This window comes from Gastrolobium bilobum, unplaced genomic scaffold (assembly GCF_033153095.1).
Source record: "Gastrolobium bilobum isolate Gb01-03AN ecotype WA unplaced genomic scaffold, APGP_CSIRO_Gbil_v1 utg41252, whole genome shotgun sequence".
Lineage (NCBI taxonomy): Eukaryota > Viridiplantae > Streptophyta > Magnoliopsida > Fabales > Fabaceae > Gastrolobium > Gastrolobium bilobum.
In genome coordinates this window covers 22,186-48,079 of record NW_026896546.1, presented here as the reverse complement: position 1 = coordinate 48,079, position 25,894 = coordinate 22,186, and the positions used below count along the sequence as shown (strand labels likewise).

Here is a 25,894-nt window from a genome sequence, read left to right as displayed (position 1 = left end):
AATATATATTATCACGGTTAAAAAAAAAGGAGAGCCCAGAAGGGTTTTCGATTCACCAAGTTAGAGTCCATAAAGAAGACGGGCCACTGAGGAATTGAGGGCCCAAAAAAAGTACTTTATGAGTTGTTGCGCTCCGCAAGTCACATACATACAAACTAGCTTATTAAGAAAAAATTTGTTCCCCTTAGTACCGATCACTCTAACCTCAGAGGTCTTTGTTTTGGGATCGATTCGTTAGATCTTGGAAACAACCATGGCTATCGTAGGAGTGGAATTGAAGCATGCGGAGGGTGCACCGGAGGAGAATTGCTCCGCCAAGCCTGCCAAGCAGGGAGAGGGTCTCCGTCAGTACTATTCTCTTCACATCCATGAGCATCAGCTCCTCCTCCGCCAAAAGACCCACAACCTCAATCGTCTCGAGGCTCAGCGAAACGAGCTTAATTCTAGGGGTCCGTCCGTTTTCCCTAACCCTAACCTTATTCTTTACTTTTACTTATTAACCTATTCTTTTGTTTTTCTTGTTTTTAACACCAGTTTTCAATTTCATTGCAAAGACACAAACCCTATTAGTTTACTTTTTGTTTTTAGTTTTCATCAATTTATCTTTGATATTCTCAATTATGCCAATCTGGACAGTGAGGATGCTCCGAGAAGAACTGCAGCTTCTTCAGGAGCCTGGCTCATATGTCGGTGAAGTTGTCAAAGTTATGGGCAAGAACAAAGTCTTGGTCAAGGTCAGCTCATGTTCCATTCTAACTCTCTCTCTCTCTCTCTCTCTCGTGTGTCAAATGCTGGTAATGTTAATTTGTACATGAAATTTGATAAATCCGGATCAAAACCTAGCTGAAGTTGTTACAACCACAACATTCTCCTATAATGATGGCTACTAGAAGAAACGTTGCTGCTGTTATGATTTTATTATTTTACCATTATGTTATTTTATCTTGTTATTTGAGTTGCTACAGATTAGGCCATTAGTTGTTAGTGGAGCCTATCTTTAAGGTACTGGTTATTTTTCTATTTTACTGGTTCTTTGGTGTTGTCTATTTAACTTGTAGTCAAGAAATAAAGCCATCTTGAATTTTTATCCAAGAAATATTGCACTTGTGCAAAGAGGTCAAGCTTCCTCAGTAAATCTATCCCATTCAATTTTATCATCTTGTTAGTTGCTATTATTCCAGATTGGCAACGTTCTTATCAAAATAGGTAAAAAGAGTCAAGGTAGACCCCTGTACGTACCAGCTTGGAGGAAAATTTATTGTTCGAACTGATCACCAAGCCTTGAAGCACTTGTGGTCACTGAAAATTACAACTGTGGCTCAACAAAAATGGCTCTTCAAGTTGATGGGCTTTGATTTCATCATTGAGTACAAGAAAGGGCGTGAAAATAAAGTGGCTGACGCTTTATCTAGGCAGCACGAAGATTTTGTAGCTGTGAATGCTCTTAAAGAAGAAGTGCAAACAAAGGAGGAGCTGCAAAAAATAATTGAGTTGATTATGCAAAGGAGAAGCAGTAGGGCCATGGCAGTACAGGGAAGGTGTAATTTTTTTAAGAACCGCATTTACTTGGCAGCTGATTCTGATCTCATTCAGGATATTTTGGCCCAATTCCATGACAGCACTCATGAGGGGTATTTTAAGACACTTCAAAGGCTGAGATTAAATTTCTATTGGAAGGGATTAAGAAGAGATCTCAAGCGATACATAAGAGAATGTGAGACATGCCAGAGAAATAAGGCTGATCTATCCCTTCCCGCTGGTCTTCTTCAACCTCTTCCAGTACCTGCACAAGTATGGGAAGATCTTTCTAGGGATTTCGTAGAAGGTTTACCCAATTCAGGTGGCAAGACCATAATATATGTAGTGGTTGATCGGTTCTCCAAGTATTCGCATTTCATGGCAATTGCTCATCCCTATTCGGCTGTAAGTATAGCCAAGATTTTTTTTGATAACATCTTTAGATTATATGGAATGCCAAAAACTATTTTGTGTGACCGAGATGTAACCTTTCAAAGTTCCTTTTGGAAGGAGTTATTTTCTTTAAATGGTACTAAGTACAACTTCATTTCAGCCTACCATCCACAAACGGATGGGCAAACAGAGGTGGTCAATCGAACTCTTGAAATGTATTTAAGGTGTCTCACAGGGCCACAGCCAAGGGAGTGGTCCAAATGGCTTACTTGGGTAGAGTATTGTTATAATACTAGCACCCATTCTGCTCATGGAAGGTCCCCTTACGAAATTGTATATGGAAAATTACCTCCTACCTTGCTAACATATGTTCCAGGTACAGCCAAGGTTGTAGGAGTGGAGGAAGAACTCATAGCCCGAGATAATGTCCTTAAAGAAGCCAAAGAAAAGCTGTTGCAGGCACAAGGTAGAATGAAGAAAATTTATGATGGGAAGCACAAGGAAAGAGAATTCCAAGTGGGAGATGTTGTGTATCTAAAATTACATCCTTATAGACAACTGACTATTGCAAGAAGAAGAAATATGAAGCTGGCTGCAAGGTGTTATGGACCTTACAAGATTGTGCAGCGCATTGGTAAGGTAGCTTATAAACTGGAACTGCCTTCAGATGCAAGGATACATAATGTTTTCCATGTTTCATTACTCAAGAAGCATGTAGGGAAGGAGACCCAAGTGCAAACTTAATTGCCAACAATGGATAAAAGTGGACAGCAACTGTTGTCCTAACCTGCTGCAATTTTGGAGTACCGAGAACAGAAGGGAAAGAAACAAGTATTGGTTCATTGGCAAGGGCTGTTGTTGGGTGGTTTGTTGATGGTGGAAAAATATAAGTTCTGATAGGGGACGTTCCTCTATTCTTGCAGAACACAGATTCGTCCCTTAGTTCCAACCCAAGTGCGCAAGTGCACACATCAAGTAATAAAGGGAGTATTAATGCCCAAATTATCATTCCCACGAGGATAGAGTGCTAATTATTGTTTTATCACTGTTTATAAAGAATGAAAATGAGAAGAAAAGTTAGTAAATGAACTGTCTGGTCAAACGTTCCCTACTGTCTTGACAACGTTCCTTAGGAACAGTAGGTTCAATCTGATGGCAAACAGTTGCTCGCTGCGTTATGTATGTGATCCTTCTTCTTTAGAAGAAGGTGAGATAATAACTACTAAAACAGAAATAACTATAATCAAAAGACAACAGGGTGGTGGTTAAAACAGTTTAACAGAAGGAACAGATTCACTGCTTCACTCTTAAAGGGACTGTTTTCTCTGCTCAAGACTTAACACCTTTTGGCTTTGTCCCAGTTTCTTTGCCTGCCAACTCGGATTCCTCAGCTCATGGTCTAGATGACTCACAAGTTTCCATATTCCTATGGCTCCCTTGACTCCAACAGATACTTAGTTCAGAACCTTAAAATGGACGAGTTGGCCCCTTATTCCTAAGGTGACCAATAGCGTTTTTGCCATGACATCTACCTTCCCCCAATGGCTAAGCTGTCTGAAATCCCTTCCTTATGGAAGTTCCTTTCTCAGTATGTACCCAATTTTCATTGGCGCACAATGAATATAGCTTACTTAGCCAAAGAAATACAAAAAACTTCGATCAAGAGTTTTGAAAACAGTTCTTTAAGAGTTTCACAGTTTACCCGTTCCACAGATAGTTCAGCTCATGGCTGATAGTTTAAACATAATTATTCTCAACTGAGATCACATAGACCCGAGATTCAGTCAAGAGATAACGATTGGAACGAAGAGAAAAACTCTTATATTAATTTAAAAGACAGTTTACAAAAAGAAACAGAAAATGGAGAAAGATAGGTATTTGCTCGTGAGGAGTCTTGATGGTTGTTTACAGAGAAGAGAAGAGGGGTTGTCACTTAACTACAGTTACAACTTAAAATTAAACTAAGTTACTAACTACTACTAAGTGATCTCTTCCTTTCGGACTGCAAACCCTCCAGCATTCGATGATGTTTTTGTGTGAGGGTGGTCCTATTTATAGCTGGAAGAGGAGTGGCAAGACTGTAATTCCTTTGGAGCTAGTTGCTTGAATGAAGGGACGGGACTGTGGTAGCAGAGTGTGAAGCTTGCGTGAATTGCTGAATGAAACAGGATTTGGTGATGATTAGCCGTTGTTTGCAGACCTTCCCATGCTTTGCTTCTGTTTTCAGCCAATGAGAACTCTTGATTCTCTGCTCTTCACGTTTCCAGCTGCTCAGTTGGTGCACCGCCTTGCTTTTTAGAAGTCTTTAACTCTACGTTACCTGCAAAGTGTACAGAAGCATTAAATGAATGGAGCAGGTGCATTAAATGCGGCTCAGTCCGTTCCCCTTTTAATACATTTTAAAGGAATACGTTACCATCCGTTCCCCCACTGTGTTTTTGTCACAAATGTCTAAAACAAGTGATTTTCGTGCTGAAGTTGCTCATCAGATGAGGGAACGTATGGTATTTTGCCATTAAAATGGGGGGCTTAGATGAGAACGAATTTACGTCCCATCAGCTGTCCCCAGCTGAAGCAACATGGGAGAATTTGGAATTTTTGCTGGTTCAATTTCCAGATCTTACTCTGGAGGACAAGAGTTTCATTTAAAGGAGGGAGGATATTTTACAACCACAAAATCCTCCTATAATGATGGCTACTAGAAGAAACGTTGCTGCTGTTATGATTTTATTATTTTACCGTTATGTTATTTTATCTTGTTATTTGAGTTGCTAAAGATTAGGCCATTAGTTGTTAGTGGAGCCCTATCTTTAAGGTACTTGTTATTTTTCTGTTTTACTGGTTCTTTGGTGTTGTCTATTTAACTTGTAGTCAAGAAATAACGCCATCGTGAATTTTTATCCAAGAAATATTGCACTTGTGCAAAGAGGTCAAGCTTCCTCAATAAAACTATCCCATTCAATTTTATCATCTTGTTAGTTGCTATTATTCCAGATTTGCAACGTTCTTATCAAAATAGGTAAAAAGAGTCAAGGAAGACCCCTGTACGTACCAGAAGTACTGATTTTTCCTTTACTTTTTTCAGGTCCATCCAGAAGGAAAATATGTTGTCGATATTGATAAAAATATTGACATTACAAAGATTACTCCGTCAACTAGAGTTGCCCTCCGCAATGACAGTTACGTTCTTCATTTAGTTCTGCCTAGCAAAGTTGATCCATTGGTCAACCTGATGAAAGTTGAAAAGGTTCCCGATTCTACATATGACATGATTGGTGGTTTAGACCAGCAAATCAAAGAAATAAAAGAGGTACATTGCCTGAATTCTATATATGTTTTGTACTATTATATATTGGGAAAATCATTGTTGTTTCTGGCCCTTATGTATGTGATCAAATTTACAGGTCATTGAGCTACCAATTAAACATCCTGAGCTGTTTGAGAGTCTAGGAATAGCACAACCAAAGGTAGTATCTTATTCTGAGGTTATATCCAAATTTTCCATCCTTCCATCAGCTTATTTAGTTGTTGGTCTTTCTGTTTGCTGACTTTCTTTCACATATAACAGGGTGTCCTGCTCTATGGTCCCCCTGGTACAGGAAAAACTTTGTTGGCTCGGGCAGTGGCTCATCATACTGATTGTACATTCATCAGGGTGTCAGGTTCTGAGTTAGTTCAGAAATACATTGGAGAAGGTTCTAGAATGGTCAGGGAACTTTTTGTTATGGCCAGGTTTATCCTCTTTACTCAGCTTAATCCACTCATTATCTGTTTCCCTACACCAAAATAGAAGGGGGAAAAGGATGTCTTCTTGGCTTCATGACTTTGTGGGTTGAAGATATTTCTAAGACAGGGCATAAGTTAACATAGGGTGAAGATATATTTCTAGTTAATGAGATTTTAATTGTCCAGTTTGGAGTTAGATGCACAAAATATATGACTGGAATTTGTGTGGATATTATGTCCTTTTTTCATTTTTCACTAAGGGACACTTAAAAAGACCAAAATGGACATTTTTATTCCCCAAAACATTTTTGTTTTATTATATTCCATGTTCAGATGATCTAAAAGAATGAAATATGCTGTCTGAAGTCTTGTTTAATTATTATGATGGACCACTGAACTCCGTTCTTTTTTCACAGGGAGCATGCTCCATCAATTATCTTCATGGACGAAATTGACAGTATTGGATCAGCCCGTATGGAATCTGGAAGTGGTAATGGTGATAGTGAGGTACAGCGCACTATGCTGGAACTTTTGAACCAGTTGGATGGATTTGAAGCTTCAAATAAGATCAAGGTGACACATGTTGCTTCATTATGGTGCTATACTCCTATAGTGTATTAAGGGGAATTTCAAAATTTGCATGTTGTCTACTGCAGTAAATAGAAATCCGTAACAGATAGAGATATTATTAATTTTATCTGACTATTTTGAGATATAAATGCACAATATTTTGACGAAGTGCTGAAGAGAAATCTGTAACTATAGGTTCTGATGGCCACAAATCGGATTGATATCTTGGATCAAGCCCTCCTTCGACCTGGACGGATTGACCGGAAGATTGAATTTCCAAACCCTAATGAAGAGGTTTCCATCCTTGCCTTCATGTTACCCTTTAATATTATTGTAATCAGAAATGCCTTCTGCATTGATAACAGATATTCCTGAAAATGACTGTGTATTCATTTTTATGTAGTCGCGGCTAGATATTCTGAAGATCCATTCAAGAAGAATGAATTTAATGCGTGGCATTGATTTGAAGAAGATTGCTGAGAAGATGAATGGAGCATCTGGTGCTGAGCTTAAGGTATTTTCCACTTCATTTGCATTGCATTTTTGGTTTTTCTAGCTGCTCTACTATCCTCTTAAAAATTGTCCTTTGCTTTTGTGATTTATTACTCTGTGGTCGCACTTATTTAAATAATAGGTGCCTTCATTTTCATATAATATTTCCTTGTCGAATGGGGTAAATGCACCATCCAAGTCAAAAACCACAATGATAAAAGCATGTAGTGATGAATTTAAGTATTCATGCTACCAATTGTAGAGCAATGTGTTTGCTTATACTGTCTGCTTAAATTAATGCATTCTTTTAAGTGTGTCCTAACCTGAAGATCCTTTATTTTTGTGTCTCTTTTATGCAGGCTGTGTGCACAGAAGCTGGAATGTTTGCTTTGAGGGAGAGGAGGGTACATGTGACACAGGAGGATTTTGAGATGGCTGTGGCCAAGGTGATGAAAAAGGAAACCGAGAAAAATATGTCATTGCGGAAGCTGTGGAAATGATTTTTATTTCATGTTTCTGGTGCTTATTGTCCTACGAGGATGGACAGAAAACTCACAGTAGGGTTGTTTCAATTTACAGTCACACTGGCTTTCATTTTGATATGTTGACTGAGTTATGTACCAAATCATGATTCTTTCCATTTAAGTTCTTCCTTGTCTGTGTCTTCAGAGTGCACTCTGCATATATTGGGTTAATATTTTTAAAGATTTATTATTGCAGACCACTAAATTAAACTAGTGAAAGTCATGAGCAACCACAATTATGCAATGCCTAAAAACAATAATCCTTTAAACACCAAACGAAACCATTATATTGAAGTAAGAGCTTACAAATCACAACCTCAAAACCTTTCTTGGCGTCATTGGATTTGGATTGAAGTCTACTTTCTATGGAACGTGTGCGCGCTTGTTATCTTGAAATCAATCAAATTGATACTGAATGCCAAACTTATTTACTAATGGGATAAATAGCAGTCATTTTACAGGAAAAAGTTTACTATCATGCAAAGCTACAGGCATAATTATTGAATACAGTGTTTGTTACAAATTTTTTATTATTATTTATGTTGTCGTTTTGCTTTGCAGGAAAAAAAAATAGTTACGTACGAAACCAAAGCCCTTTATTAATTATACTCTACTTTCTTCTTCTTCTTCTTTTCGGTAACTGAAGGGTATCCTCATCCTTTTGGGGGTGGGACTAATCCCAAACTGAGCACCGTAGGACTCTTTCGGGGGCGGCTCTACCCAATTCTTTTTTATTTCATACTCAGGGCTCGAACTCGAGACCACTGATTAAGAGAACACAGTCTCCGAACCAACTGTGTCAAAGGGTTTAGGTATACTCTACTTTCTTTTCTCCTTTGACTAATTGTTAATTTAACACTGTTGAGTATTTTTTAAAAGTAAAATAAAAATAGAAACGGTTATTTTTAATTATCAGTAAGCTCTACCACACAAATTTCTTAAAGATAATCTTATCATTTCCTTGAAGAATCGTAATGACTTTTAACATAAATGTAAAATGAATATAGTTCAACAAATGTTGTGAAGAGGAGCCGTTGCTTGAAGTGCCATGTTTGATATTTCTCGATATTCTAACGCTCTGATATCTATAATATTTAAAATTTTATTATATATCATAAAAAAGATCAATATTTTACTTGATATAATAGAAATAAAAAATGGATACTGAATAAATCTCACTGGAGTATGTAAGAGATTTTCAGTTTGAAAATATAATAAATATTGACATTTTTTTGCAAAATTGATGAGTTTATAAATTTAATTTAATTTTTTTATTAAATTAATGAATATTAAATATAATATAACTACATAAATTAAAAATATTATTTAATATCAAAACGTGTCCTAACGTATCAAAATTTAATATTTTTAAAATTTATAAGTCGGAGTATACCGTCTTGTGTCCCATATCGGTGTCAGTACAACATAGAAAAAGAGTATTGTTTGCGTATAAATTTTATAAACAATTGATATAACTTAGTTTATTATGCTGAAAAATTGCTTTATTGTCATTTTCTCAGGTATTAATAAGTCTTAACTCATTTAACGGCATGATCATGTTTTTTATTATTTTTTATAAAAAGCAACTTATTACTATGCGCTGTCTCCTATGAGTAATTAATTAGAAGAATATTATTATTGTACACTTATTTGTTTTATATATGAACGAAATTTCAAGGTGGTGGTTAAGGACACATAATTTTAAAAGTTCCTTTTGAGAGAAAAGGATAAAGTAAAAAACTTGTTTGTTTCAATGGCATACAATACATGGCTGTATGTATGTATGGTCTCCACAAGCACTGAAGCAGGCCCAGCCCAGCCCAGCCCAGCCGTATGTGTCGCTTACGTACTCCTTCCCTGAGATAGAGAAGGCGAAGCAAACATAGCACCGCGTAACAAGGAAAAGGTGAAGGTAATTTGGCTCCTCTCATTGTTGTTTTGATTCACTCACTATTTAGCTATGCATTTTGGATAGTAACATTCTCCCAAATATAGATTTGCGGGATTATGGACTTGGCTTTCCGTTCACCCTTGTACCTACCATCACCATCTACCACCACTGCTGCCACTACTACAAGGAGGCCCAATTACCTGGTTAGGCGTTTGAGATCAACCACCTGGAAACTCTCCATGTCCATGACCATACCTTCAGCTCAGGTTGCTCTTCTTATGCATCTCTCTCATGCTTGCTATTTCCTTTCCAACACAAACAAACTGGGGTTAACTAACTAACAACTTCCTTTTTTTGGGTCATAAGGCATATGATTCTGTGTTGGAGAACAAAAAGCATCAACTTTTGAACTCTCTCCAAGACACACAAAGGGGGCTCTTGACAACTCCTGACCAACGCTCTTCTATCGAGGAGGCTCTGGTACTAGTACTACTATTTTGTATCTTCCTTATTTTCTTTTGTCCATTCATTCAGTCCACACTAAATATAAGCTGTTTTTGGTTTGGTTTGGTTTGGTTTGCTTGGCAGGTAAATGTAGAGGGGTGCAACATGGGTGAGCCTATCAATTTGTCCATGTTGGATGGAACATGGCGCCTCCAGTATACTTCTGCTTCTGATGTTCTCATTCTTCTGCAAGCTGCTGCTACACTTCCTTTCTTTCAAGTACTAACTAACATTCCTGCATTCTGTCAACTGCAGCAAAATCTTGCTTCTTTTTTTCATCAATCTCTTGGCCAATTTGTTTTCTTCTTACTTCACATTTTGTTTTACCTTTCTTTTCTAGTTATGCAAAAACTCTTGGCATTGACCATTTTACTTCACAAGGCTTCGGGGTTAAAATAAATTTCTTACACTGTGCTTTCTGATTTAATTTTCTAGATCATTTTTATGAGTATCTTGCTTACTCAGAAGTCTTCTCATTAAAATGATTTCTACAAGTTAGGTGCTACGCTTATTCACAGCTATTATATCTATGAAATACTTTTATGTAGGTCATTGTGGGAATGCTTTTTCTATGTTCTCTGTAATTTTGTTTTTTCCTGTGTTCTCTTACCATTATATATATTATTTCATTTGCTTCCATGTTGAGATAGGTTGGGCAGATCTTTCAGAAATTTGAATGTCGTGATCAATCTAATGGAGGTGTTATCCGTAATATTGTCCGGTGGAGTATTCCAAATTTGTTAGAGGTAAAACAGCACCTTCCTTTGCACTCTCCTATCTTAGGAGGCTGCAATTAAGTTCATCCTTATCAAAGTTCTGCCGTTCCTAGTTTACACTTTGAATTGTGACTTTGTTTTCCGTAACTTAGTTTGATCGCCCTTCACTCGTCAATTTTTTCATTCCCTTTCTATTTCCACAATATAATAAAAAGATCAACTAGATTATACTCGTCAGATTGATTATTGTATATGCTTTCTTAAATATATCAAGGTGGCAAAACAACTTGTCGTTTGTATTTCTGTTACTAGTGATCATTTCCTTTATACAATTCAAAATTTTACTTCCTTTTTCCAAGATTATGCATTGCAAAAAGGATTTGGTTTTTCGGGCTTTTAATGGGGCATGGGTATACATAATCCCTGGGGGAAAAGCAAAATTAAAAATTGAATTAAGAACATTTGAACTTTCCCCTTTTTTCAGTTGTTGTCAGTCTCCATGAACATGACTTATGCTGTAACCTTTATTGCAGTAGACATTTTGGGTAAGTTCAAGACCTATGATTTGCATGCAAACTCAGAATTTTACATTAAGGATGTGTTCAAATGTATGGGAAACAGATAATCTTATTAGTCAAAACCTAGTTCCTTTATGCTTCTAGCAAATGTATATATTGTTATCTTGTAACTCCTAGCCAAACCTTGGATGGTTGGAATACAAAAATTGGATGAAATATTTATGCTTGAGCTTTGTTGCTCTGTCCTTAAAAAATTCTTGGTCTATTGCTTACAGCAACAAGAAGGTGCTACATTGCTTGTATCAGCCAAGTTTTCTGTTGTATCTGTACGCAATATCTACCTTAAGTTTCAAGAGGTAATCATTTTGCCTTAGATGAACATGGTTTCGTATATAGTTGAGACACAAATCTATCTAAAAGAATGCCAGGCTTGTTTAGTACACTTTACATATAATTTCTCTTTTCTTGTTAGTAAAAGGTTAGAGTGATCATCCACATTTGATTTCATTTATGTTATTTGTTATGTCATAACATTTTTTCCATGCCCCATTTCTAGATTTTATTATGTTTATGCATAAGTTTTTATTCCTCAAGAATGTGTTAGAGCTTAATGTAAATTCTAGGATTAATATAATCTGATTTATTATTTATGATGGTGATACCTAAGATTGAGAAAAGATTCTAATTTACTATTGATGTTTGGGTATTAAAATGGCATTTCCTTCTGTAGTTGGTACCATGAATTTGTAACATCAGATGAAACATGCAATTTATACCTGGCAGATCACAGTTCAAGATATAAATATTAGTGAAGAGCTGCAGGCTCTAATAGCTCCAGCAATACTGCCACGAACTTTTATAAGTCTGCAGGTAATTCAACCTTAATTTATGGGTATGGCTGTGTGCTTGGATTGTTAATTTGAATGCACTCTCTTACTGGCATAAGATATACGATACCATACCATTGGCACGGGTAACCATGTGTCGAAGCTGTTTCTGCTCCGAAACTTTTTTTTTAGTAATATCCGCTCCAAAACTTTAGTGAGTCAATTCTGACGGCAAGGGACTTTAGTTTTCCCGTTTCCGAGTAGGAATTGGACGGGTGTCCAAGAGGCCAATTCTGGCGGCAAGGGACTTTGTTTTCTTTATGTGAATGGTCTAATAGTTATGTAACTCGAGAGGACCAGTGCAGACCAGCTATGTTTATTATGGTTAACTTGTATATGTATATGTATACGGGTGCTCGCACACCCATATATTGTTTATAAGTAGCATACAATCGTGCTTTTCTCCTGCAGATCTTGCAATTTCTCCGTGCTTTCAAAGCTCAAATCCCTGTGAGGGATTCAGGAAGGTATTTCATGGGTTACTTTGTTGAAATAGTTCCTGCCTTTTTTGGACAAATAAGTAAGTGATGCTTTTTATTTTTATTTTTTTTTGAGTTGTAGGGAATCAGTAGGAGGACTATATTATCTTAGTTATTTGGATGATAATATGCTTTTGGGTCGTGCTGTTGGTGGAGGAGGGGTATTTGTGTTTACGAGAGCCCAATCTCTCTACTGATGAACGTTGAGCAGCAGTTAAAACTTGTAATGCTTCCGGCAATAACACTCGATGAGCCTTTGTTTATGGAAGTAGCCATATGCAAAGCAAGAAAGTAATGATAGGATTATAGTACATAATTATAGAATAAGTCTATTATTTGCAATTGATCAGAGGTTGACTTGTATTGTATCTATTGATTTCATTCTATATTGGCAAAGCAAGGAGATAGTCCGTGTTCAATATAGATGTTAATATCAGATCCCTAGCATATAGTTCTTCAAATTGCGCATTTGAACAAAGCATCATTTGACAATGAAAGCATCATGTGAACAAAATGGTAAACAAAACTAAACTAAACATAAAAAGAGCGAGAGAGAAGAATTAGTCTCAAACAAACAACCGTCTTTTGTTGTAAAGTTAAAATTCATATTACATGCTAAACTGTTGAATGAAAAGCTTCCATCTCAATTACAGTTTCATTTTAACCAACCCTGGCTGTAAGATTACCTCTTCCAATTTGTTCGTCATGCATCATGTGGTCTTGTCAAGTTCATTTCTGTGCTTGCGAGTTGATCTACCTATGCAATGGAGCCTAAAGGGAAATTAGAAAGGACCCAACGAAAATAAAAAATAAAAAATTAGAAAGATGAAAATGAGTTGGAAATTGATGGTGACAGTATATACTGAAGGACGGTGATGGGAAGGTGAATACTGAGTAATGGATGATTAGGATAACGAGGGAGATGGGGCTACCAGCCAGAAATATGGGAACCCATTCACTACTATTCATGGACCACTCACTGAGTATACTATTTGTTATGATTTTCTAGTTTTGGAGAAAATTAAAATAATTGGTGGTTAGGTGGTAAAATAGTCAGCATACGTAAATAATAATAATAATAAAATAATAATGTAAGAGTCAATCGTTTATGAGCCAACAACCACCACACCAGCCATCATCATTCATAGATACTAGATAGGTAGGTGCGTCTTTCCAACGCCATCATCATTTACAAGGCTACTTCCACCTCCCCCTCCACCACGAATAAATCTATTCTGTATTTGATTCGATTAAGTTGAATAGTATGTTGAATAAGAATTCATCAGATGAGTTAGTTGGGATTGAGAAGTTGCCGGATCATGTGCTTATAGAGATATTCACAAGAGCAGGAGTGAGTGAGTGGGCGCAAATATCATGTGTGAAGAAACAGTGGGCTTCTCTTTTCCGGTGTGAATGTTTCTGGCAAGCTGCTCTTGCTAACAATTATCCATTTGCGGATCCTTCTAAAACATGGCCTGGACCTATTCCTCCTCCTGCTTTACCCAAGAGGTATCTATGTATGTAACTCAATTCTTCTTTCATCTTTGTTTGATGATATAGCAATTAACACCACACCACACCACACACTCTGGCTATGCTTCTTTCAGGAGATTCATGGCCTTATATATTAGTCAACACATGTTTCCTTCCAATCCCCAAACACAAATAGATGAGATTGTTGGTCATACTTACCTCTTTTTGAAAGAGCAGCTTCAACTTTCTATTATGCCGCCTCACAGTGGAATTCTTCATGGAACCATGATTGATCAGTTCATTGCTTGTGGAAACTCAAGAGACGTAGCCCATGAACTTGCTTCTCGGATTTGGCTAGCTGTTCTTGACAATTTGGAGGAAAACCAACATACTTTTTGCTTACTTAAACGCCTTGCCCAAGAAGGGGATGTGAGTGTACCTTCCAACTATACTTGAAGCTAACATGTTTCCTTTTGTAACTTTTGCATGCTACCTAATGCAATTATTCTTGTTTTTTATATTATTTTCAGCAGGTATTTCTTCCATACCCATACACTAGATCGGTCAAAGTTCAATGGAGGGTGTTTGAGAAGCTTTTCACTGATTTCCGTGATTGCTTCAACCATGTAGATTATTATGATATGTTGGCATGTGCTAAAAGCAGGTTTCAGCCAATACCATCTGCTTGGTTAGGTTATTAAATGTAGGCTTTAATACTTGGTATGTTGATCCTGACTTGGAATTTTGCAATACCATCTTCCTGGAATTTTGCATCAATATATAGAAAGTTAGGATACGCATGACAGATGCGGATCCTGACTTTTAAATGTAGATTATTATCGCTATAGAAGTAGTTAACCCAATATAATCTTGGTGTTTGATTTTCTCATGTTGAATGAGAATTCAATTCTCATGTTGTAGAGATAAAAAGTATGTGAGATCCATGTGGTAGAAAAAATTATATGTAGGACCCATGTCAGCGCGAAAATCGAAGGGTGTGTAGGAAAATTTGAATTCTCATGTTGAATGAGAATTATAAAACCCTATAATCTTTCTAGTAATACGCCCTTAATTCTTTTCTAAATTGAATCCCTTCATGTTTCCCTAAAATGAAACCGCACTGAAATCTGAATTACCCCTTGTTCTTTTTTCTTATCCTAATTGTTGTTGGCTAATAAGGACGATAGGTTCATGTAATGTATTTATAATTTAATTTCAATGCTTTGTTGAAAATTTGGTGGGAAATATTTTACCACACTTTATTCCTTCCCAGTTTGAATTGGATTAGGCGAATAATTGATTTGAAAAAAATTAATTTTGATATAATTCTAAAATAGTAAAGTTTTTCATTTATTCTATACATCATATAATTGGTAATATAGTTAAACTTAACTCTTATATTTACGATTATCGTTATTTGCGTTACATATCTTTGTAAAGGATCTTTTCCCTGAATAACAAAAATGCAGTATAAATACTTTATGATTTTAACCAAAAATAAAAATTGCACGCTGGTAAACTTGTCCCCTAAGTACCCCATTTTATGAGGTATCTAGGGGATTGAGAATTTTGTGAGCGACATATTCTATAAGTTTTTCAAGCTATTTACAAACATAATTATTTTCAAAACAAATTATTGCAATATTTAGCGCTGAACATTATCAGAAGCAATGGAATTTTTGTTTTGTATTGTGTACATGTAACATTAAAGCAACGGTTTTTATTATTATACGGACTCGGAAGATTGCGAATAGGTTACTACTTATCACTATCACAAGTCTTGTTTACGCTTTAGTGCATGTATGTCAAGATTTTCGACCCTTCAAAATTAATTTTGCCAACAAAAAAATCAAAGCTCACATTAATTGATCTTATTTGGTTGAAAATTACAAAAAACAATTTCACTGAAGAAATGGATTTTGATGGAATTGAGTTGCTGTATACAAAATTGCTTTTGAGGTGAAACTCTCAAAAAGCTCAAGTATTTTTCTTTTGTTTGATCTTCGGTCTCCTTACTTTCTTTTAGCTCTCTGTTTTCTTTTCTTTCTTTCTCCCTCTTTGTCAGTTTGAATCTCATTTCGATTTATTAATTCCATAATCTATTTTTACCAACATTATTTTTCATTAAAAAATCTTTTAATCATGTAACAGCATGTGATTATAAATATGTAATAAGTGACTCTGTTAATTTTATATGATAGCATGATTAATGAGGATAATAAATTATTCAAAACTTAAAAGCACTTCGAGCTCTTCTAATCATGAAACTTGATCACAATATGACACTATATTCGATGAAATATAAAATCTAGAAGATCAACCTTTGTTTTTTTTATTTACACACGTTTATATACATAAATCTTTATATTTAATTTTGAATCCGTCTCGAATCAAATTAATTATGAAGTAATGAATCGATTGAAATATTTAAAAAAAAATAAAATAATTATATATTTTAATTTGGTCATTCATGTTACTAAGTAAAAGGTAAAGTATTTGAGATATGTACAAGAATTTTTGTATGTTCCCCTGTGATTATTGTTGGGTGGAAGAGAGTGTGATTATGGAAATTGATAGAGGTCAGAAACATAATTTCAGGATGTTATCAAACACAAATCGAAACCACTTTTGCGCGGCTTTCTGACAATATTCTGTGTACGACGTCCCTGTCTTCTTCTACTGTAGCTGTTCTGTTCCTCTCTCTTTATAGGCTTTCGTGTTCCCATCCCATTACATTTCATTAATGCTAATACCCATTTATTTTTATTTTTTCTGTGATTTATACTTTTAACGTATCTAAATCCTGAACTTTTTTTTATTGGGAAATGAGATATCAAACAAAACAGAGTGCTCAGTGCTCTCACATTTATTTCATTTTTATTTTATTGTTTCATACACTGCACACTGTTCTGTGTTTTCTCTCTGCTTCTTCTCAGTCCCTTCTCTCTCTCTAGGGTTTCTCTATGCAAAGTCTTCTATCTTCGCTTGTGCTGAGTTTTCTGATTCTGATATGTGACATTGATCTCATCAAGTTTCCCAAATCCTTAGGTTAGTGGAAAAGAACATTGGAAAAATCTTCTGCCTTATTTTTTCCATCACCTTGTTGGGCTGCTTTGCATGTAAAATTTTGATCCTTTTGCTTTATTTACTCATCTGCTGCTGCTCAATGCATGTACATTTTCTCTTTGAATTGGTACTGGTTAAGAAAAATAGTACTAAAACCAGCAAAATTGTTGGGAGTGTGTCTGAATCATCTTCATTACTGTCTGAGTTCCCGAAAATCTGACTTTTTAGTGATTTTGTTCACTATTTGCTCAAGAAAATCGCCTTCAGCACTTCAATGTAGGAAGAATCTGTAAGCAAACCAGGTGAGACAGAGAGAGGTTGTCTTGTCGGTGGTTCTGATATCTGTAAATGCTGAATGCTGTCCCAGTCTTATGTCAAAGGTAAAAAGAATCCATCATCTCGCATATTTGGAAGGGTTTCTAGAAGAGTACTTGCCTTTTATCACCTTTCTATTAAGGGGATTAGAATTTTTGGAAATTTTCAGTTTCTTTAACTGAGTTTTTTTTTTATTTTCTTCTTTACCTGTTTTCTAATGGATACTAGTAGCTATTAATTAGCCCCGATCTATATGAATGGAAAGGAATGTCATTTCCACTATTATGATGTATGCTTGCTTCGCCATTAGATCACTAATGTCTTGTCTTGGACGTAAGTTGGTACGGAATCTGGGGCTCAAGGTTGCTTTATTATCAGGTTTTTGGGATTTTGAGCAAGTTAAAGGCCCTTTTCTTCCGTTTCAATTTCCCAGGGCTTTGTTGTTAAATCCAGCCCCCTTGTTTTGCTCGGCATGAAAAACAAAACTGAGCTGTTGATGCTACACTATTATCTGGTCTATTTAGTATTACTCACTCTCTTTCTGTTTTGATATGATTGTAGGTTTTGATTTAAAAGATTTAAAATATTGGGCTCAGCGTAGAATCGTTTGTCTTTGAAAGGTAAGGTGGTTCAATCATGGATTTTTTGAAAATCAAGAAGTTCAGAAAATCTCAGAAAGCAGATGGAGAAAAGGATTTGGCTGACAAGGCAGGGCCAGAGCCCGAGGAACCTAAGCCTAATAATGGCTGTCCTGATCTGTGTAAATCAGCAAATGCAGATTCTGCTGCTGAAGCTGAGGATGATGATGATTTTATTACCAATGAAGTAAAGAGGAGGCTGAAAGAATTGAGAAGAAATAGTTTTATGGTGTTGATTCCCGAAGAAGATTCCTGCCCAGAGGAGGGGGAGGATGAAGAGGAAGAGGGAGAGACAAGCTCAAATGAATGGAGGGATGTGGAGGCAGAAGGTCAGCAATGGTGGCGTGGCTTTGATGCTGTATTTGAAAAGTACTGTGAAAGAATGCTATTCTTTGATCGGATGAGCACACAGCAACTTAGTGAAATTGCCAAAGGTAGACTTTTTCTTCTTGCTTTTTTTTGTTTGGGGGGTGAAAAGGGGCCAGAGGCATAAGAAAAGCAAACAACTTCATAGAAGAAAAATCTGGGATTTGTTGTTGGAAATGATAAAATGATAAAAATCATCCCATCTCTGTATGCTGCATCTGCAGATACTAGATTGTTGGGAATTTCTACTAAGGTTTTTGGGTTCATTTAGGTGTTTTGTTTGTGGACTAGCTGCATGATGTGTGAACAATAATGGATGCCTAATGAAATATTACTCTCTATCATTTCTTTTCGGAAAAAGGAAATATTAGCCCAAAGGAAAGATCTTATAAGCATCATGGTATCTTATCAATTGGAATTTGATTTACATTAACATTTTAATTATTTTTCCTGCTACAAGAGCTCCATGGTTCTTTAAGGTGTGCTGGCATTTTGTAAGTTTGGATTAAGCAATTTGTTTGGATTCAGTTCGGTTTATTACTTCATCAAAATTAAGGGAGTTGTGTGTCATCATCCCAATGCAAACATAAACCCAAATAGAATCAAAGTTAGGGGAATTATGTTCCACAGCTTAACATGCCTGTTCTAATCTTGTATAATAAAAAGTACTTTGGTAAAAATAAAGACCTCGTTATATTGCATTTGTCATATCTTGTGATATGCTGCATCCTCACTATGTCAGGTTCACAGTACCCTTCAACTCCATCTCCAAGATCTGCATCAAAGAAGCTGGCTTCTCCCCTTCGTTGTCTTTCCTTGAAAAAATTTGAAGAACCTGATGATGAGACTGAACATCTTCAGCAGCCTAAAAATGATCCCTACCAGGATATTGAAACAGCATATGTTGGTCAAATTTGCTTGACTTGGGAGGCACTTCATTGTCAATGCTCCCATATGAGTCAGAAGATATCTTGGCAACCTGAAAATCCTACCTGTTACAATTACAGTGCACAGCAGTTTCAACAGTTCCAAGTTCTACTACAAAGGTTTATTGAGAATGAACCTTTTGAGCAGGGCCTTCGAGCTGAAATTTATGCTCGCACAAGGAATACTTTACCTAAACTGCTCCAGGTCCCTAATATACGAGGTGAATTTTCTGTAAATCATTTAAATTCAATTGGGCTATCATGGATATCACTGAAGTTATTAATAATTGAAATAAAACATTTTTATTAGTTGTTTGTCACTGTACGTAATTATGCATTTATGTCTGTATGAGCTCAACTTTCTGAATCTATTCAGGTTCAGAGCATGAATTAATAGATGATTCAGACACCAGAGTTCTTGCTCCTGATCTTATCAGGATAATTGAAAGCTCTATCCTTACATTCCATCTTTTCCTGAAAAGGGACAAGAAAAAGTCAAGTGGTGTTACAAACCTGTTTGGAAATCAGAACCAGCTTGCAACTCCTCTACAACAGGTTCAATTTACTCTTGAGAAGGTAAATTCAGATACTTGTGATCCAAGTTTGCAGTTTTATATGGTATACTAATCAACCTTTGATGCACATAGACAATAATTTTAGCTTGGCCATCACTCCTCCCAATTATAAGTTTTTTAGGCTTGGTAGTTAAAAGTTGGTAGTGTGTTGTTCTTAGAATGTTACCCTCATTATCCATCAATTCTAGTTGTATATTTAAATTGCTCTATGTTTGACTTCCACCGTTTGGTTCAAATGGCTCTTTAATATGCTTGTTCTAATGGTGACATGCTAATAGGCTTATTATCAGCGAATATGTTAACCATGTTTTTACTTTTTAACTAAATGATTTTGAGAGCTTTTTCTGCTTTTAAATCCCAGTGCAAAACAGCTTGTTTCTCAGGTTTCTTGTTTTTGATGAAATAGGTTTGGGACATATAGGTGGATCAAGGAATTTTATAATATATTCTTAAGGTGTGCCAATCATCTATCTAACATTTTATGCACTACCGTCGGTAGAATTACTTTTCTGCTGCTAAAGATGATGCTGGCAGTTGAGCCAATGTGTTTTTTTGCTATGCCTGCCGGACATTACGGATGATCAATCATGTGACTAAGAAAAATATCCGTCTTACTTTATTTTCTTCTAAATGCAGAAAGTGGCGAAACTGAAGGAACTGCGTAGAAAGAAGAAAGGTTGGAGAAAGAATTCTTGGCCACAAAAGCATGAGGACATTCAGCTATTGCTTGGCCTTATTGACATGAAAATCTTATCAAGGGTTCTGAAAATGACGAGGATGACTAGAGAACAACTGTTTTGGTGTGAAGAAAAGATGAAAAAACTGGATTTATCACATGGAAGGTTAGAGAGGGATCCATGTCCCATCCTCTTCCCTTGCTAGTATCAGTGAATAGCTGCGGCAAAGTATCATCTTAAGTTCTTTCTGCTTGGAAAGGTAATTGTTGCTAATATAAATGCCGCTTTTAAACGCCAGATGGGCTTCCCGTATCGCCCTACAGCTGCTTAGGATGTCTTGGGAAGAATTCTCGATACTTTATGATAACCAAAGAGTGTAACTGTAGCAGAAGCCCATCATATTTGAAGGATTATGTTAATATATTTTAAATATTAGTAGTTAATTATGTTAGTTTTCTGGTGTGTATGTTATAATTTAAATAGATTAGTTGTTATGTATGTCTTATAATATTGCTATTGTAACTGCTTTTATTTAAACTCTGTAGTAGAACTCAGAATGTGAAGGAGAATTAATTATGTTTCTCTTCCTTTCCTCCGTCTATTTTTTTTCTCCCCTATAATCTCTGTCAATTTCCTCGTGTAACCAGATTACATGATGAAATTGACAGAAAAAAGAAGAAAAAGAGTTAATTCTCCTTCATATTCTGATTTCTACTGCATAGTTTGAATAACATCAGCAGTTACAACTGCAATGTTATAATTGTAATTAAACAGAACAATTTAAATTCAAACGGAAATACGTGACTAATCTATTTAAATATTTAAATTATAACACATACACACCAGAAAACTAACATAATTAACTACTAATATTTAAAATATATTACCATAATCTTTCAAATATGATAGGCTTCTGTTACAGTAACAACGGTTTTCTGTAATCTTAAATGTATTATTATTCTGTTAAAATCGTGATTTTCCGGGATGTTTTGTAAACTCCCTGTATAACATAGTTGTTAAAGACTATTCTTGTTGGTTCTTTGACTCCATTCAACTGAAATCGCATGCTTCTTTTTTGTCTGAAAATAAATAGATACTAAGATAAAGAAAACAAGAAATATATACCCAATGGGTGCAGCTCAGTTGGTAACTTGACGCTGAGTTAGTGGGGTTGGATATGTGTTCGATTCCCGCTGAATGCATTCTTGGGGAGGGGGCTGAACCTTTAGCCATCACTGTTCCCCCGCACTCCGAATTAGTCTCATAGCCGGCTCAAAGAGTCGAAGCTCGTGAGGATACCGGAGGGAGCCAACTCGTCTCAAAGAGATAGTTAGGGTTGGGTAATTTCAAAAAAAAAAAAAAAAAACAAGAAATATACGATGTGTTTGATTGTATTTTGATTTTTGTTTTTAGTGGAACTCACTTTAAAATTTAAATTCATTTCACGACATAAGACATGCTCTCTCATATAATATGAGATTAGTTTAACCCAAAATATAAATATATAAATCATAAAAATAATATTTATTTATATTATAAATAAGTTATTTTGAAATATATTTACACATTCAAATATTCTTCTGTCATAAGAGATAAAATATCTGAACTTTAAAACTATATCGTTTTAAGAATTCTTTTGATTTTTTATTATATAATTTTTTATCAAAATATTCTTCGTTAATTTATCGGACCATCAATGACAAAATTTTAGGGTTCTATCAATAAATACTATAAACACTATAATTTAAGGGTTTTATTAATCTCATGCAATAGGAGAGAACTCTCTCATGCAATGGAGATAATTATGTGTGGGATCTATCCATTATAGAAAAAGAAAAAAAAGAAAAAAAAAGTAACATGAAAATCGTATGTGTAGGAGAGAAAAATTCTCTCCTACAACATAAGAATATATTCTTCCATAATTTAATCATAGGTAGGAGGAAATTGTTTTATCCGAGAGAAGAGAAATTTAATCAATGAGGCATTTGATAGAGGAGAATTTTTTTTTATCCGAGAATTTCGATTTGCAAAAATATGATGAAAATATTCTGTTTACGTTAATATCCAAAAATTAAAAATTTAAAAAAATTCAATTTTTCAGAAAATCTTACAAAATATCTTGTACCAAACACGGCCAGGCGAGGGCCATATTGGTTACTGTTATTGCAAAAAACATAGGGTTTTATTAATGTTATGTTACATGATTTAAGTGTTGTTTTCAACACACAATAAAAGGGAGAGAGAAAGTGGAATGATGAAAGAGAAAAAAAACTTGTGGACTCTACCTCTTTAATGTGTGTGTAGGAAAGTACAGTTGTGTTATGTTACATGATAAACATAAAACTCAAAAATATATGTATAAAGTTTCCTCGTATTCGAATGCCTTGAACATATGATAGAATAGTGTCGTTTTTGCCCAATTTACCCTTAATTAAATTGAAAAATACCATTTTGGTATCTAATTAATTATAAAATTATATATAATTTTAAAATGAATTAATTCAAACGCACGTAATAAATGATGAATTACGAAAAAAAAAAAAAAAACTGGCACCTTGATGTTATTGTGAATGGTCAAGGCACACATGAGTCATGACATGACATGACATGACGACCCAGTCAGTCGTCTACATAAATAATATTTGTTTGATATTGATGGTGTTGGTAGTTGTGTACTGTATGCAACCCTAACTAACCGGGCATAAGACGAAGCGACGAATAAGAATTGTTGATTTTGATTCTTCAATAGAGTCAGTTAATTTAATTAGGTTAAGGATAGAGAGTGAATTCGAAACAAGAGTAGAGTTGAGTTGAGTTGAGTTGAGTTGCGATGGAGGAGAACAGAAGCAAAAGCGGAAGCGGAAGCGGAAGCGGAGGCAGAAGGGATGGTGGTGAATTGGGAAAGTCGATGATAGGGTTGGTATGCGGTACACTTGTTTACTATCACTGTGCCTTCAGGAATTCAAGCATCGTCTCTCTTTTCTCCGATGTATTCATTGTCCTCCTCTGCTCTCTCGCTATTCTCGGCCTTCTCTTCCGTCAAATGAACATCCAGTCAGTAGTAGTACACCACTCACTACCTTTCTTATTCAATTCTCATTTCATTTCATTTCATTTAGGGTTTTCCAATCCCAATCCAATCTAATTCAATCTTAATTGTATTGTATTATTGTATTGTATTGTAAATAAACAGGGTACCTGTGGATCCACTGGAGTGGCAAATATCTCAGGACACTGCTAATACCATTGTTGCTTCCTTAGCTAATACCATTGGTGCAGCCGAGTCTGTCTTAAGGGTTGCCGCTACTGGCCATGACAAGAGGCTCTTTTTTAAGGTTTTCTTTCATTTTACATTCTTTTCATTTTTCCCCCCCTTTCAATCAACTCTTCTTCTTCCTTTAACATTTATATTTATTTATATATCATTCCATTCTGCAGGTCATTGTTTCCCTTTATCTATTATCTGCTCTTGGAAGATTGGCTTTGGGTATTACCGTTGCCTATGCTGGTACTTTACTTTACCTTTTATAGACTCTTTCTCCCCCTTTTCCTCACCTTATTTATTTTATTTTCAGCTAAACAAATAATTATAATTAGCATCCTCCTTTTTATCTCTGCTTTCTTAACGTGTATATTTATAACATTTTACAAATATCAGTCTACTATGTGGTGCCTGCTGCCTGTTTAAAAGTTTATTGCAAGTGAAATTTTTTTTTTTTTTTTTTTGATAACATGCAAGTGAAATTTTAATTACTACATTGATGTGCCACTTTCTTGTTTGATACTAGAAGAGGCACTTGCAATGTGGGTTTCAATTCTAAAAGACTTTGGCAGTTTTGTTTCTTTGCAAACCTTAAAACTGAATGTAAAGATTATCTGTAATATATGAAAATAATTATTCAAAAAGACAAGTTCTTTATTAATAGGAGTTTGAGTGGTGGGCCTTAGTGTTTTATTTCTAAATTCTAATAACAATGATGCGCTCTCTTTGTAGTTATAGTAAAAACAAAATATTGAGCATTTTCTAAAAGTAAAATAGACACAAGTTAGAAGAGGATTCCCTTTCTGCAATTGATAGTGGAAAGATTTTACGCTGGCAATGAATCAAATTTAAACTGTTATCTTAAATAGAAATGATTGTAGTTTATTACTCAATCTGCATCTGCAGTTTAAAACAAGCAAAAGAATAATTGGCTACTGCATCGCCTTCGTAGCGTCTTTGGCATTGACATACTTTACTCTGACCAATGCTTGTGCTGTTGACTAGTATCTCTGATGATGTTGAGGATGCAAAGGATTTCATATCACTTTTCATGAATATCACTTGGTGTTATGCCGTGATAAATAACATTTCCTCAACATTGCCATTTTAATTTGAAATATGTTCTGGTAACTTTAAATATCCCACGTTAATAAGACTTGCCTGTTGTTTTAAAAAGACATTTAGGGTGTGTTTGGGAGTTTGGAGGGTAAGGAAAATAAAGGGTATTCCCTTGGGAGTTAAAAATCTCCCTCAAACCCCCCAAATTGGGAGAACTCTAATTTTAAGGATAAGAAGGGTATTGGAGGATTTTACAAAAATCTCCTATTCTCTTCCTCCATTTTTTTAAACTCACAAACAAGGGGAAGACATAAGTAAAACCTTTCATTTCCTTCCTTTTTTCTCTTAATAGTGACTCCCAAACACACCCTTAAGTAAAATGGATCCCTTGCATGTTTATTACTGTATTCCAATGGATAGAAGGGGCAGAACCTGGATTCAATAGAAAGATGGAAGGCCCGTCCTTTTTATTGTATATTGATGGACGGGAAGCTCTACAATTTTCAAAATGATTGCGTTCAACTTTCGTAATGCTGCTATGTGTGAACTCACATTATGTTTGTACAGGACTATGCTTGTTTTGTCTTTACATGCTCGCGGAGTGCTCTCAATCAATCAGCTCCGGTGTGGCCTGGTTCTTGGGAAGAAGAAATGACACTAGCGGAGAACAAGACACGATCATGTAACATATTCATTTTTTGCTTGCCTTTTGGTGAATATTTAATGTCTATTCTGTGGCTAAATTGAAAATTGCAACAATCTATCCATCATATAATTTAACTTGTGAATAATCTTGTAAATATGATGATATTTTATTCCTCAAAAGATGACCCTCTTTTTTTATATCAAAATAGCTTAATAGTTTCGGTTTCGTGAGTGTATCTTTGGTACTGTGAGAGTATGTATTCCTTTATTAAAAATAAGAAAATGTGGGACTTGGGAAAGAATAACCATAGAAGGGTGGATAAAATGGAAAAATTATTTATATTTTTTTTTTTCAGATTTGGTAAAACTACTACTGTAATTCTGAAGATATTTTCCTGTTTCATGCTATCAAATTGTTGTCGTGTGATGTCCAGAATCTTTAAGGATTATTTTGATGTCAATAATATATTGAGGAACTATTGAAGATCATTTTAAAGACCAAATCAATATATCCATTATTTGGGCTTAACCAGATTTTTATTATGAAAGAGTGACAAAAGTTCAGAAATATAACGATGTAAAACAATGCTTTCTGTGCACTATTCTTTTCAGGTATGCCCGTGTGAACTCAATGAGAATCATTGTTCAATGGGAGAGAAATGAAAGATCGTCTC

General features: G+C 35.4%; 4 protein-coding genes across 14 annotated transcripts; all 4 read left to right on the top strand.

Annotated features, from left to right (window-relative positions):
- Positions 1 to 170: 170 nt before the first annotated feature.
- LOC133300428 (26S proteasome regulatory subunit 8 homolog A-like) lies at positions 171 to 7,363 on the top strand. 2 transcript variants are annotated; one of them, XM_061499972.1, is made up of 9 exons: positions 171 to 449; positions 637 to 734; positions 4,997 to 5,221; positions 5,316 to 5,378; positions 5,480 to 5,643; positions 6,054 to 6,210; positions 6,403 to 6,501; positions 6,611 to 6,721; positions 7,059 to 7,363. In XM_061499972.1, the coding sequence occupies exons 1-9, from the start codon at positions 254 to 256 to the stop codon at positions 7,197 to 7,199; spliced, it is 1,254 nt and encodes a 417-aa protein (XP_061355956.1). In that variant the 5' UTR covers positions 171 to 253; the 3' UTR covers positions 7,200 to 7,363. The 2 variants fall into 2 exon arrangements, with proteins under 2 accessions (XP_061355956.1, XP_061355955.1); XM_061499971.1 differs by lacking the exons at positions 171 to 449; positions 637 to 734 and adding an exon at positions 1,504 to 1,923.
- Positions 7,364 to 9,002: 1,639 nt separating this feature from the next.
- LOC133300415 (probable plastid-lipid-associated protein 10, chloroplastic) lies at positions 9,003 to 12,711 on the top strand. 2 transcript variants are annotated; one of them, XM_061499951.1, is made up of 9 exons: positions 9,003 to 9,129; positions 9,219 to 9,380; positions 9,481 to 9,594; positions 9,703 to 9,837; positions 10,269 to 10,364; positions 11,128 to 11,208; positions 11,636 to 11,722; positions 12,151 to 12,206; positions 12,301 to 12,711. In XM_061499951.1, exons 2-9 carry the CDS (start codon positions 9,231 to 9,233, stop codon positions 12,413 to 12,415), a joined length of 834 nt encoding a protein of 277 aa, XP_061355935.1. In that variant the 5' UTR covers positions 9,003 to 9,129; positions 9,219 to 9,230; the 3' UTR covers positions 12,416 to 12,711. The 2 variants fall into 2 exon arrangements, with proteins under 2 accessions (XP_061355935.1, XP_061355934.1); XM_061499950.1 differs by having other exon boundaries at positions 9,004 to 9,135; positions 12,301 to 12,710.
- An 84-nt stretch (positions 12,712 to 12,795) lies between these two features.
- On the top strand, positions 12,796 to 25,429 carry LOC133300416 (reticulon-like protein B22). Of its 8 annotated transcripts, XM_061499958.1 has the most exons (5): positions 12,796 to 13,526; positions 23,138 to 23,308; positions 23,448 to 23,589; positions 23,693 to 23,762; positions 25,143 to 25,429. In XM_061499958.1, exons 1-5 carry the CDS (start codon positions 13,483 to 13,485, stop codon positions 25,259 to 25,261), a joined length of 546 nt encoding a protein of 181 aa, XP_061355942.1. In that variant the 5' UTR covers positions 12,796 to 13,482; the 3' UTR covers positions 25,262 to 25,429. The 8 variants fall into 8 exon arrangements, 6 of the variants coding, with proteins under 6 accessions (XP_061355942.1, XP_061355940.1, XP_061355939.1 ...); XM_061499957.1 differs by lacking the exon at positions 12,796 to 13,526 and having other exon boundaries at positions 22,907 to 23,308; positions 25,143 to 25,428; XR_009750060.1 differs by lacking the exons at positions 23,138 to 23,308; positions 23,448 to 23,589; positions 23,693 to 23,762; positions 25,143 to 25,429 and adding exons at positions 13,989 to 14,120; positions 14,222 to 14,820 and having other exon boundaries at positions 12,796 to 13,735.
- On the top strand, positions 17,044 to 21,094 carry LOC133300430 (uncharacterized). Of its 2 annotated transcripts, XM_061499974.1 has the most exons (6): positions 17,044 to 17,137; positions 17,634 to 18,144; positions 18,819 to 19,223; positions 19,379 to 19,578; positions 19,984 to 20,031; positions 20,214 to 20,340. In XM_061499974.1, the coding sequence occupies exons 2-5, from the start codon at positions 17,709 to 17,711 to the stop codon at positions 19,996 to 19,998; spliced, it is 1,056 nt and encodes a 351-aa protein (XP_061355958.1). In that variant the 5' UTR covers positions 17,044 to 17,137; positions 17,634 to 17,708; the 3' UTR covers positions 19,999 to 20,031; positions 20,214 to 20,340. The 2 variants fall into 2 exon arrangements, with proteins under 2 accessions (XP_061355958.1, XP_061355957.1); XM_061499973.1 differs by lacking the exon at positions 19,984 to 20,031 and having other exon boundaries at positions 20,214 to 21,094.
- Positions 25,430 to 25,894: the final 465 nt, after the last annotated feature.

What these genes read in the sequence shown, in the direction of transcription:
- LOC133300430 (XM_061499973.1), top strand. Translation starts at nt 17,709, where the DNA reads ATGGATTTTTTGAAAATCAAGAAGTTCAGAAAATCTCAGAAAGCAGAT. An exon ending in CCAGGTCCCTAATATACGAG is followed by an intron (nt 19,224 to 19,378) that starts GTGAATTTTCTG and finishes GAATCTATTCAG; the next exon opens with GTTCAGAGCATGAATTAATA. An exon ending in TTCAATTTACTCTTGAGAAG is followed by an intron (nt 19,579 to 20,213) that starts GTAAATTCAGAT and finishes TTCTAAATGCAG; the next exon opens with AAAGTGGCGAAACTGAAGGA.
- LOC133300428 (XM_061499971.1), top strand. Translation starts at nt 1,522, where the DNA reads ATGGCAGTACAGGGAAGGTGTAATTTTTTTAAGAACCGCATTTACTTG. An exon ending in GAACTTTTTGTTATGGCCAG is followed by an intron (nt 5,644 to 6,053) that starts GTTTATCCTCTT and finishes CTTTTTTCACAG; the next exon opens with GGAGCATGCTCCATCAATTA. An exon ending in CATCTGGTGCTGAGCTTAAG is followed by an intron (nt 6,722 to 7,058) that starts GTATTTTCCACT and finishes TCTTTTATGCAG; the next exon opens with GCTGTGTGCACAGAAGCTGG.
- LOC133300415 (XM_061499951.1), top strand. Translation starts at nt 9,231, where the DNA reads ATGGACTTGGCTTTCCGTTCACCCTTGTACCTACCATCACCATCTACC. An exon ending in CTTCTATCGAGGAGGCTCTG is followed by an intron (nt 9,595 to 9,702) that starts GTACTAGTACTA and finishes TTTGCTTGGCAG; the next exon opens with GTAAATGTAGAGGGGTGCAA. An exon ending in CCTGTGAGGGATTCAGGAAG is followed by an intron (nt 12,207 to 12,300) that starts GTATTTCATGGG and finishes TTTGAGTTGTAG; the next exon opens with GGAATCAGTAGGAGGACTAT.
- LOC133300416 (XM_061499953.1), top strand. Translation starts at nt 13,483, where the DNA reads ATGTTGAATAAGAATTCATCAGATGAGTTAGTTGGGATTGAGAAGTTG. An exon ending in CCTCCTGCTTTACCCAAGAG is followed by an intron (nt 13,728 to 13,825) that starts GTATCTATGTAT and finishes TGCTTCTTTCAG; the next exon opens with GAGATTCATGGCCTTATATA. An exon ending in GCCTTGCCCAAGAAGGGGAT is followed by an intron (nt 14,121 to 14,221) that starts GTGAGTGTACCT and finishes TATTATTTTCAG; the next exon opens with CAGGTATTTCTTCCATACCC.